The following is a 13,069-nucleotide window of genomic DNA, read 5'->3' as shown; positions in this document are numbered from 1 at the left end:
ACAACCCTTTGAAAGGAGATGTCATCTCAACCCTAAGCACCTCTCCAAGTCCCATAAAAAGCACAACCCTGCCCCCACGGCGAACTCCAGTTTATTTTTCTCTGGATCACAAGAGGGCATGGCGTGGAAAAAAAAAACCTTTAAATTCTGTTTTCTATAATACCATGCCCATCGCACTAAGGAGATTTAAGGCATGGTGTTGTACTTAAGATGCTCCACACAATCTAGCACAAATCTTAAAGCCAAGGGCTAAATCACTAACTTCAGATTTAGGGCGAAATGACGAAGAAGGGCGTCCTCCCCAATTTCATCCGCTCAATACTAGCGCTAAATTTTGAGGAGAGACTCTCCAGTGACTCCGCCTACTACGACCTCCCTCACCAGCACGCCCCCTACTCCACAAGCTAACCCAGCCCGTCGGGGGACAAAGTCCTTACTAGGCTTACTTGGCCACTTATTTTGGGTGGGGATCCTCTTCTCCAAGGACCACCAGCGCAGGAAATATTCCCCCCACACTCCCGACTCTCCACTACTCTCCCCCCAAGGGGCGGAGCTCCGACTCCAGGTAACAGGACCAGGCAACCTGGGCACCCAATTAGCAGGGGATCCCCCAAACGAGCCTGGCCAATCGCGACCGGTGAGCCAAGACGACCAGACGTGACGTCAGGTGTGATTAAGTTGGCGCGTCACCCCAACGTCAGCCTCTCACCTCTCGGACGTCCCGTCCCGGGAGCAAAACTCCAGCGACTTTGGGCTCCGCCCCTGTGAGAGTGGAGGGCGGCCAATGAGGGAGGCTCCGAGGGGAACTGGGACCAATGAGACGAGCCCGGGGCGGGGCGCGAGGCCGGAGGGTGGGGCGGGTGGCGGCGGTGGCAGCCCGAGGTCTGGCTGCGCGCAGTATATGACAGTACGTCAGCAGCGGGATGGCCGTAGCTGTGGCGGCGGCTGCAGAAGCCCGAGCAGCCGCGGCCGCAGTGGAGCCTAGAGCCCGAGCGGCGTCGGCGGCGGCACCCGGGGGAGTTTAAGATGGCGGCAGGGGGGGCGGCGGGCCTGCGGGAGGAGCAGCGCTACGGGCTGTCGTGCGGGAGACTTGGACAGGACAACATCACCGTACTGCATGTGAAGCTCACCGAGACGGCGATCCGCGCGCTCGAGACCTACCAGAGCCACAAGGTGAGCTGGGCGGTCGGCCGACCGGCCGGGCTTAGGGAGGAAAAGGGCGTCCCTCACTGACCCACCGCGCCTCCTCTTGTCTTGGCACCTGGCTTGGGGCCGGCGGAGCGGTGGCTTGCCGCGGCTGCCGTCAGCGCCCGCGGCGGCAGAGCTGGGCAGGGCCGGGCAGAGTAGCTAACGCCGCCGTCCCGGGCCAGCCGGGCGCCGGGGCGTTGGAAGCGGGCGGGCGGGCGGCCCCTGGCGGCGGGGCCGAGGCAGCCGCAGCCGCGGTTCCGCTGCGCTGCCGCTGCGGGACTTTCCGACGGCGCCCGCGGGTTTTCTGCCTTTTCTGTCCCAACGGGAAAGAAAGGCACCAGGGAGACAAGTGAGATGGCTGTGCTGCCCATGGCGGCGGGGCGGGGGTTGGGGGGGGAGGGCAGCCTTCGGTAACGACTTACAAGAGGACTCGCAGGCACTTGGCGTTCGCGGTTTGAGGGTACCACCGTGGATCCGAAAAGTCAGGGACACTGGCCCTCCGCGTATGAATGTGGGACACACATTGTACTCAGGGACTTGGGGACACAGGCGCTTCGCGAAGGTTGGGGGGGCACACCGTGTACTCTCAAAGGCTGAGACACGGACGCTTGGCGTGCCAGGGAGGAGGGGGACACACCTTGCACTTCCAGGGACTCGAGTACACGGGCGCTTCGCGTTCCCAGAGACACAGCACGGAGTACCGGGAATCACACACACCCAGCGCTCAGCCGGGAGCACAGACTTCGGTTACTGAGGAGAGCGATTCTCCGTGGTCCTTATACCCGAAAGCCGCGTCGCGTCTGAGGCAGACTCACCGACCGGGAGACGTGGAGCCGGGGCGGGGGGAATACACTGCATCCCCGGCAGACTCGGGTTTCGCACTCTCCGGCGCATCCCGGACACACACACAACTCGAGCACCGCAAAGGCTCACTTACTCGGCAATTGGAGAACAAACCCAGGGACACGTTTTCATGCTGGGAAGGGGAAAAAAAAAAAGTGAAGGAGAGAGTAGGAGACATAGCGAAGAGACTCCGCAACGGAGTGCCTGGGCAAGCCGTTTATGGACATGCAGTACTGTGTATGGGCGAGGGAGACGGGAGTGAGTAGACGCATCGCGCAAGGGGAGGAATATACCATTTGAGGGGCCGGTAGCATTTGCTCTGAGAAGAGAGCCAGTCGGAGGAGAGAACCCGCAAGGCGTCCCGACAATTAATCGAGTCCATACCAAGGAAAGAAGCTCCGAGGAACTGATCTCATAAAACAGGCAGAGAGGGCCAGAGGGACACCCAGACGCAGAGTCATAGTTATTCAGATAAAAGTGGAGAAAGGAATTAACATCTGTTGAGCTCCCACTAGTGCCAGGCACTTTAAATGCTTAAATGGAAGGCATGAGTTGGAGGCAAAACCGCACAAATGTGAACCTGGGCCAAGGGAGACTTACCTTCAGAGAGGCCCCCTACATAAGCCTCCACACAGGAAGAGGCACACAGTTGTACACAGTTTGATGAATACATGAATTCACATGATAGTGTACATGTAAACAGCAGGAGAGACTCAGAGATGAGTGTGCCCTCAAGATGGTACTCATAGAATTGAGTGGACACATGGATGTACATTCCAGGGCATATGTGTTATTTCTCCAACCCCCCCCCCCCCCCGCAAGAAGCACAGGGTAGAAACACTCAGACTTGAGAGTGTAGGAAGGAGTGCAGACACAGGGAGAAAGATAACTTTTCCTCCACACCATGAAATCTCAGGGGGAAAAAAGGTCTCAAGTGTGACTGGTAGGTCAGTGTACACTCAGCAATAGGAAAACAAGAAGACACAAATAAATCTCATGTGTCAATAGCTACTCCCAGACAGGGAAGAGGCCAGCACCACCATGGAGTGGGAGGCCCATATGGGGGAAGCAAGACAGGTAGACAGAGCTATGGGGCAGACACTGAAGCAAAACTCAGCCCTCTCTGCAAGATGGAAAGATAAGCTTACCTCTTCCAAGAGGAGAGCATGGGAAGGAATGACAATGGGAAGAAGGTAGGTCAGGGTGTATAAAGAGAAAAATGCTCAGGCTGGAAAAGAAGAAGGCAGCAGGAGGAGGCCAACCTCCAGTCAGAAACGGACCTACAGAGCAGATAAAGAATGACACACAGGGTGGGGATAGGCATCTATTGGTCAGCCAGCCACCTTGAGGGGACAACTGACAAACTGTACAGCTGATTACAGCAAGATTGACAGACACTGTATGTTTGACAGGGAAGAGGTGGGTAAGAGGTTCACACAGGGAAGGAATGGTACCCAGGGAGAGTGAGGTGACAGGCCCCCAGTGCTCACTGTTCTGCCCAGGAAGAGAGTGCTATTTGTTTTCCTACTTTCCTTTCTGCCTCCTACACCTTAGTGTTTACAAACTTGGGATTAAAATTGGAATGATTTTTCATTTATACTCCAATAAAATTAAATTTAATTTTTTTAAATTGTAATGCTTTGACTATAAAAGCCCCCACATTTATATACTAGTATTTTCTAAGAGATAATCAAAAATTCTTCCTCTTCCAACCCACCACTTAGTTCTTGATTTTTTAATTTTTAAAAAGTTATAGTCAAAGTTACTGAAATCAATGGCTTTTCCTTTCTCCTGACTACTTCTATTGCCTATTAATACATTACTTCTGGGTTTCCATCTTTGTGCAGGCAAATCAATGGGTCTAGTCAATCTGTACAGAGGCAGAGAAAGGAAAGGGAGAAGACCTCAAAGTCCTTTTATCCTTCTGATTATGGACACAGGTAGATTAAGGTATTCCTTGGATCCCTTTTCTTCTGAAAAGCTGGCAGTAGAAACAGTAAGTAGTATGCAGGGAGAGGAGAAAGAAATAAGCTGATTGGGCCTTTGCAGTTGAACACTGCCTTGTTTCTGACTTAACCAGTTCCTTTCCCCAGGCCTGTCGCTTAGGTCACAAAAGCACTTTTTACGGTGCTTGGAAAAGCAGGAATTGAGGTGGGACTGTTAACTTCAGATGGCTGAAAGGTGGGAAGAGACTGAAGAAAAAGAAATGAGATACTATTGGTACTTACCACAGTAACCTCTGGTGTGTTCAGCTAAGCCTCCCTCCAGTGTGTCCTCAGTGCCCCTCCTCCAGACTAGGGCCAGACCAGGGCTCCCCAATCAACACAGTAATTTGCCAGAAGCAGGATATGGCTGAGCTTTTATCCTCCAGTAGGATACATAACTTGGTTTTTCACACTTTCTTTCCTTATCAAAGTAGAGCTCCTAACATTAAATTGTAGTTGTTTGGAAATATGTTGGCATCGGCTAATTGGAAAGAAGTTTCTGGTGGTTAAGCCCATTCTTGGGAGGGGTTTGGTGAGGGAGTCAGGGTAGGGGAAATGGCTTTAGCTTCTCATATAAAACTCCCCCTGCCATAACTCTGCTTAGATAGGAAGGTGCTTGATGCTTGACAAGTGGCTTTGGCCTGTATAAGTTTATGACTTATTCCTCCTCTTCTAATGACTATCTAAGAGCCAGAAATTTCAACAGGTTAATTTCCTAAATTAAGCATCAGAGTTATTTTTATCCATATTATTTTGTCCATTGGATTTGCTCTCCTAAATTAATCCACTTCAAGGAGGTAAATGTAGGAATTTTAGGAAACTATGATTTGGGCTAAATACAGAAGTTCTTTAGATATATTTGAGCAAATATCTTAAATTATTAGAGTTCATGGAAACAGAATCTTTCATTGGAAACAATTCCTTACTGTTTCAAAAGACAAACCTAAATGACCTAGAAAACTCAAGTTTTCTATTTTTAGAGAAAAAAAATGAAGAATGCTAACTTGGGAATCTTTTAAACAGGGACTAGGCTAAGAGATAGAGACATTTTGAGTCCAGGAATAGGAGTTGTAATTCCAGTAAATATCTCCTAAAAGTTGCTTTTCATTCTGTTTGAATACAGAAACAGTTTCAAGTTAATTATATATAAGAAAAAAGTATTAACTGGAAAGTTATTTTCATGGTTTGCAGAATGAACTCAAACATAAAAATACAGATATTTAGTATGTATTGCAAAGCTACTTTTTTTCTGTAAATAATTTTGAATAAAGGTACAAGTTACTAAATAAGATCACATATTACAACTTTATAGTCATTCTAAATTGATGTCTGAATTTGTGTTCTATATAAGCCCTGCATTTTTTAAGTGAGCATATATTACTGTAATTACATACTTCTCCCAAATGTATCCTAAAACTATTTAAATCTCAAAATTCTAACATTTTGTCTTAGCTAATTTCTTCCATAATATGTAGCTGGCTTTATCGTGACATTTGAGTAACTCATTTTGTAGTAACAAAAATCTTATCAAAATATTGTTTTCAGATTCTGTCATTGCTGAACCTAATTTTTTTTTTTTAATGTTTACTCAAAATTTCAAAAATGGTGGCTCAAATAATATTCTCCTCTTTACCTGACTCTAAAAAAGTCTTGCATAGATGGGTCTGGGGGCAGGGAGCATTCATTCTCTATGCCTGAAGATGAGAAAGGAGATGCCTTTAAGAAGGATTTTGTTAACACATTCTCATGTCAACTCCAATTATTGGCTTTAAATAATTTTTCCTGTTTCATTAGTGTCTTGTAGGCAAATAATAGTGTTTTGAAAATTTGTACAAATACGCTTGTATCTAATTTTGCATAAGGAACTCGATCTCTCAGTATTATCAGATGCTGTTATTTCCAAACAAAGCATAAAAAAGTCTTATTTAATTAAATCTCCAAAGTTACTGTCCTTTACCAGAGTTACCTTTAATGTGTTCTGTGATCTTTTAAAATCACTGTTCCCACAGGTCATGGGATAGGTGATCTGCTCTCCTTCCCTTTGTTTCTACCAAGTGAACTTATCAGCTTTTGATTCATTGTGGTTTAAGGCACAAAAAGTCTTATACCTTACTTTTCCCTAACTTCCTTTTTGTGCCTGCCCTCAAACAATTTTGATTGTGTACCTGTGTGTTCCTTCTATAATCTGCTTTATAAATACAGAAAACTCTGTTCACCTTAAGGCACCACTGAAGCATCCAGATCTGCCAGCACAGAGCTGCCAGCGCTGCTGACATGTTTACTAAGTACAACAATGGGGTTTGCCTTACCCGATTCCTTTTGTTGCAGTTTTTAAAGATAGTCGGTTTAAATTTAAATAAGTTAATTTTACTGAGTGTAACTTAGATACATCTTCATCAGATTGAACTTGATCTTAAATGCTTTTTATCAAGTGAGGTCAAGTTTGTACCTCATTTTGCAATAAGTGTTTGAAAAGTTTATTCAAATAATCAGGTGTTCGGGTGCAAAGAAGAGTACTCCTCCTAATGAAAAGCAGTAGCCAGATTGCCTAAAGAGATAGACAGGGAACCTTGGCACCAGAATTGAGAAAAGAAAGAAAGAACATATGTGAAGGATTGGAACATGTTCAAGAAAAGAATTTAAAAGGAAAGGGGCGTAGAATTCTTGGAATGACTTACGGAAAGCTTATCAAGGACAATCACCAGATCCAACCTTTCCATTTGCTCCATTTGCACTTGTAAAGAACTATGGAAGCTGTGCTCCTAGTGCTTATTAGGTAATTTGTGATAAAGCCAGCAGAGTGAGGAAAATAAGATTTTAGGACTACAGAGAAGCTCAGGAACCTGGCACCAGAGTTTAGCCCAGTTATTTGCCAGTTAGGGTCGAATGTATTTGGGAGTATTTGAGAAGATGTCCCTGAAATGTGCTGATATGGACGTTTCTGCATATAAGATGAGCTAAGTTTTAGAATAAAGAAAACAGTATGTATATAACCACACATTTAATTCTCCTGCATACCTCAGCTCCATACGACATTTCCCATGACTTAATGTAAAAATCTAGAAAAGCAGGTCTGGAGTAGAATCCAAAAAAGCATAATGACTGTGTCTCTACAGCCCAAATGAGTCAGTTAGGTTTTACCAAAGAGAATTGTTCTTTCTTTACTTTTCCTTAATTTTCTTTTATTTCCTTCCCTCCCTTCCTTCTAATTTATCTACTGTATGTAATTTCTGCTGTGGCATTATGGCACTTGAAAGCCCTGTTAAATCTTTACAAAGAACTGGTCTAAGGACCTCCACTAATAGTTTGCCAGCAAAGGCCAAATCTAGAATTTCCATGGTTAGCAGTTTAATACAGGATATAAAAAGAGAAAATCTTATTAGACTACATGTTCCTTAAAGATTCATGAATCAAATTAGCACAAGCTTCTTTCTGGTTGGGGATCCCACATGTTTATTAGTCTAAAAAGCATCTGTGGGTCTTAAAGGATTTAAACAGGCAGAGACTAGATGGGGAACCACATCTCTAGCAGAGGGAATGGCACAGGCAAGAAAAAGACAGCAGTAGAAAAGCCAGAGCAGGCTTTGAGAATTGCAAGGAAGACCCTATTGCACTTGGAGTATGGGAGAAAACAGAGTTGGATTTAAGAGAGGGAAGGGAGACTGGAGCAGGTTAGAGGATTCTCTCAAAACTGGTGAGACATTGAGTAGAAATTTAAGGTGATTTGACTAATGCTTTAGGATTATTCAGGCCTCAGTATGCATGACAAACATAAGATGAAGCTGGAAGGAAGTAAACAACTTAGGAAGAAGTATGTAGTCCAGGCTAGAGATGAGTGGAATCTAAACTAGGATATTAGTGGGAGACAAGACAGTACAGATAAATAGAGTCTATAGAATTTAACAGGTTTTATAGGAATAGGGTTAAATTGAGATTTCTGACCATCAGCACTAGGAGGGGGTACCCTTAATAGAAAAAGGAAAGTCAGAAGCAGTTGGTGGGGGGCCGGGAGGTACAGATAAAATACCATTTTTGTGAACATTCACTCAGTCTTCTGTTTAGTGACCAGGAGACTTAGGTTTGATTAGATGTTTTATATTTAAGAAGTATATTTGGGTCTGAGACTAGACCAGAACAATGCCATATTATTTACGTGTCTCAAACTTTTCCATTTGGATGGAAATTTGGGGGATTGATGATGTTTTGGGGGAAGTTGAAATTACTATGTGGGAGAAATTTTGGTTTTGAACAGGGGTTTGTATTTTTATAGGCTTTCTTTATTCAGTAACCTCAATAAATGTACTTAAGACTGTCACAGAGTAGATAATATGAAAATCAAATTTGATTTTAACATGAAGATCAGACCTTCTGTGGTTCCTGTCCTGAGTGATTATTGAATCATTAAGTAACTCACTATAATGTTCTTGGATTTACAGTTCAAGGATCATTTTGAAAATGCTAACTTTCTAATAAGATTCTCTGAGATACTCTAGCATATAGTGATGCTTACCTATCAACTTAAGTGTTAGTATGTTTTTAAAAAACATGTACTTAGTATCATGGCTTTTGGTTTTCACTGTTGGAAACCATGATGCCTCAGAAAACTAGAAAACATCCATGTGGTAAAAACTCAATTAAGTGTCTTAAGATATTTTTCTTTAACAAAAGAATAAGAGATAGTAGTCAGAATTATAACTATCAAATATTCATTTATTCATTTAGCCAACATTTATTTATCTTCTGACATGTGCCGGGCATAGAACTAGGCACTGGAGATAGAAAGCTGAATTAAGTCACAGATGGACCCTGACATCAAGAAAGTGCTCATGCTTTAGTAGAAACAAGCAGACATTTTTTTAAAAAGTATATAAATGCAATAAAATCTGTGTGCAAGTAGACACCTAAAGAGAGAAGGATTATGTTTGAGGTTGTGTCTGAGAAGTAGAGTCTGATTTTTCGTTTCCCATCCTCTGCTCGGCTCACTCCAGTTGTGTTGTGTGTCTGTCACACCCCTGAGAATACACCTGACTAGTTTCCTTGCTGTCGAATCCAGTGGTCATCTCTCTGTACCTGTCTTACCTGACCTCAGCATCATAGCATCCCGTTAACTATGGGGAAATCTTTCCCGATTTTCCTCCCACTTCCCTGCCCATTCTTAGTCTCCTTTGCTGATTATCTTCTGCGTGACTGACCTATGAATGTTAGAGACCCCAGCTATCTTCTCTTTATCTGTTCACTTCACTAGGTGAGTTAATTTAGTCCTATGGATTTAAATGTCATCTGTATGTTAATGACTTCCAAATATTTATCTCCAGCTTTGACCTTCCTCCATTTCCAGGCACTAATTTCCAACACCTCATCTTTTAATCAATGTTGAATCTAACATACGGCACAAAGGAACCTTTCCACAGAAACGAAAATCATGGACTTGGAGAATAGACTTGTGGTTGCCAAGGGAGGAGAGGAGGGACTGGGAGGGACTGGGAGCTTGGGGTAAATAGATGCAGACTATTGCCTTTGGCATGGATTAGCAATGAGATCCTGCTGTGTAGCACTGGGAACCCTGTCTAGTCACTTATGATGGATCACATAATGTGAGAAAAAAGAGTGTATACATTATGTGTAACTGGGTCACCATGCTGTACAGTAGAAATATATGTATATATATATATATAAATAAATGGTAAAAAAAAAAGTTTAACAGGTTATCTCAAACTTAGCAAACCCAAACACAGTTGTTGATTTCACTCCTCAGACCTGCATCTTCATGACTGTTCTCCATCTCAGTAAGTGGCAACACTTGTCTCTAGTTACCTATTAATTTGCCAGTATTCCTTGATTTCAATCCTCTTTTCTTAGTTGATCCATCAGCAAGTTCTGTCATTCTTCAAACATCTGAAATCTAACCTCATCCATCACCACCCCTCCAGTCCCAGCCACCATCATCTCTCTTAAGGACCACTGCCATGGACTTACAGCCAGCCCCCAAGCTTCCGCTCATCCCCCAATAATCCATTCTCCACATAGCAGCAAGATTCATCTTTTTAAAACATTGTAATCATTTAGTTTCCAAGTTTCAAGCCTTCTAATGGCTCCCTTTATTTTAGATGCTTCATTTTATAAATTTCTAATATTTAAAAAATAATCTCCATCTTACAACCCAGGTTTATTTTGCTGCTTCTCTTTCTGCTTCACTAGATATCGTGGTCCCATATAACAAATCTTCATTTGTATTTAGAGTCAGATTTGACATGTAAACTTATTACACAATTATAAAGTCCACATTAATCTCTCTCTTGGAAAAAAACGAGATTTTATGCTTCAAGAATTGTTTTTTTTGTTTGTTTGTTTTTGTATTTTCAGGGCTGCACCTGTGGCATATGGATGTTCCCAGGCTAGAGATCTAATTGGAGCTGTAGCTGCCATCCTATGCCATAGCCACAGTAATGCCAGATCCAAGCTGTGTCTGCGACCTACACCACAGCTCATGGCAACGCCAGATCCTTAACCCAGTGAGCGAGGCCAGGGATCGAACCCGCAATCCATAGTTCCTAGTCGGATTCATTAACCACTGAGCCACAATGGGAACTCCTGCTTCAAGAATTGTTATAAAGGCTGGTTCACAGTGACTAACTTTTTAGCTGGTTGCTCAGTTTGGATTTTTGCCTTCTGTGTTCCTTTAAGGAGTTGTATGAAATAATAAGGTTTAAGATAATAATTCATTTGTAAAAATTGGCCTACATCAGATAATTACATTTTCCAGAAACCATCTTTTAAAACAAGAATTGTGTTAAATAGATTAGGTTTTAGACTTCTCACTACTGTTTTGATAGTCTCCTTTATATTTCATTCTTTTCTATGTTATGGCTAGAAAAAAAGTATTCTTTATTCTATATGCTCTTTAATCTGGTTCTTCCAAATCTGCAGAGGAGTTTGTCCTGTATGTAAGGTTGGATTAACTCACAAAGCAAAATACTAGATTTTGTGAACCTTAATGAATCCATCTCCTTTTGGGAGGTGGGAGTAGGAATGGGATCATCTAATAAAAGATTGGGGCAAAAAAGGAGATACCATTTATTAAGATAGATTTGAATTACCTCCTAGTTTCACATTCATACTATCATTCTAAATGTATAACTAGCTTTTGATGAAAGTTGAATATATTTAATTTCTTCAGGATTAACTATCTGATTTCCTCTGCTATTTTCTGCTTTAGCTCCATCTTTTTTTTCTTCCTCTTTTCTCCCTTCATATATGTAGATATTACAGTGGTTAAAATGTAATTATTGGATAGTCTTTGGTTTCTTTATCAGGTGATATTTTAAGGAGCAGAATTAAATGACTTCATAAAAAAATTATAACCACACATTCTTAAAATGGTAAAGTATACCTCTTTTAGGAAAGAATGATTTATCTTATACTATATCCCAGAATAAATCATAAATAATTTTTACTATTTATTTACATAAGAACAAATTCATGTGCCTGATACATGTGCCAAATCCATGTATCCTTAAGCTTTAGTGAAAGACAAAAACAATTATCCTTCAAAAAGCTATCAGTTCTTAATTCTCTAGCTTTCAGATATTTCACATTTTATATAACTACTGTTGAGGAGGAGAAAAGCTAGCTGTATAGAGTGATGGGCAAGAGCATAGTTTGTTATTGTTGTTGTTATTTTCTACTTGTCTTTTTGCCTTTTCTAGGGCCGCTCCCCCACCATATGGAGGTTCCCAGACTAGGGGTCCATTCGGAGCCATAGTCACCAGCCTACGCCAGAGCCTCAGCAATGCAGGATCCGAGCCGCATCTGCGACCTGCACCACAGCTCACGGCAAAGCCAGATCCTTAACCCACTGAGCAAGGGCAGGGACCGAACCCGCAACCTCATGGTTCCTAGTTGGATTGGTTAACCACTGCGCCAGGACAGGAACTCCAAGAGCACACTTCTTAAAGTGATACAGGCCAGGGTTTGAGCTCCAGGTCACTTACTAGCTGGTGTAACTTTAGGTGATTCACAGGATTTACATGAGAAGTAGAAATACTAGTATCTACCCCTCAAGGGTGTATTGGGAATTCCCAGAGGTGATAGTAAAAATGATTACACTGGCCTGACACATTTTAAGCACTCAATAAATAGTAACTAGGTAGCTATGATCATTTCCTAAAACAATCTCACCTAAAGCAGTCATGTGGCCCATCACCATTTATAGAAAGTTTTCTGGTTTTGATAAAGTTCCAAAATTATATTTGACTTTGGAATTTTTTTTTCACTCTTATCATGACTTATAATGCAGCTAGATACTCAGATAAATACTAAGTATTTAATAAATGCCTATAGGTTATTTTAAATAATTCAAGAGTTAACTTTGGGTTGAATCAAAGCTCCATGATGGGCTCAGAAGGGAAACTGAAGGTATTACAAGTATGTCTCTAACCTCAGGCAATACAATTAGAAAGATCTCTATAGTGTGTTTCTTAGAGAAATCACTTTTTCTAACCCCAGAATGCTATTTCTTGTGGTTATATATTGACAAAAACAATTGTGACTGATAGAAAAAGCAACCATAGGTTTAAGTTGTCTATGTGGAAGATCAGTATGTAAATAATCAAGAGAAGGTTATAACCACTTTTATAGGATAAGTAATTTTCTTTCATTTATCTCCAAAGAAACCTGAGGTTTGCTCCTTTTCTCCCACCCTAAAAGAATCATGTCAGAAATTAATATTACTCAGTACAATTAAGATCACTTAGTAAAATTACTTAGTAAATTATAGTCCTGATACAGTGTGAGGAATAGTCCCTGAAAATAAGTGGACATAGATTTATTTGGTCATAGAGCAATTTTTGTTGCATTAGAATTGGCTTATAATGACAGAGGTTAAGACTAACCAAACTTTTTAGCATTTTGGTATTGTCTATACTTTTATTCTAAGCTTAAGAATGCCCTACATTTCTTAAGAAATACAGAGGGTTAATTCAAAGAACTCTGAAAGCAGTGAACCAACTAAGAGTTTAGCAGAATCTTTTGATGCAAAACATCACCTTTATCCG

The 13,069-nt window shown here is 42.1% G+C and overlaps 1 protein-coding gene and 1 long non-coding RNA gene across 2 annotated transcripts in view; one reads left to right on the top strand and one right to left on the bottom strand.

Moving 5' to 3' along the window:
• The window catches only part of LOC106508433, a 661,471-nt gene extending 660,768 nt beyond the window's left edge, over nt 1-703 (bottom strand). Inside the window, exon 1 of the long non-coding RNA XR_002342060.1 lies at nt 447-703. This is a non-coding gene — a long non-coding RNA (uncharacterized LOC106508433). The remainder of the gene's footprint in view (nt 1-446) is intronic.
• Nucleotides 875-13,069, top strand: part of ELL2 (elongation factor for RNA polymerase II 2) — a 72,812-nt gene continuing 60,617 nt past the window's right edge. Inside the window, exon 1 of the mRNA XM_003123796.5 lies at nt 875-1,173. Within this exon, the coding sequence (XP_003123844.2) occupies nt 1,027-1,173 (147 nt within the window). The 5' untranslated portion in view covers nt 875-1,026. The remainder of the gene's footprint in view (nt 1,174-13,069) is intronic.

This window comes from Sus scrofa, chromosome 2, assembly GCF_000003025.6.
Source record: "Sus scrofa isolate TJ Tabasco breed Duroc chromosome 2, Sscrofa11.1, whole genome shotgun sequence".
Lineage (NCBI taxonomy): Eukaryota > Metazoa > Chordata > Mammalia > Artiodactyla > Suidae > Sus > Sus scrofa.
Note: the sequence above shows the minus strand (reverse complement) of the source record. Positions and strands in the feature narration are given on the sequence as shown.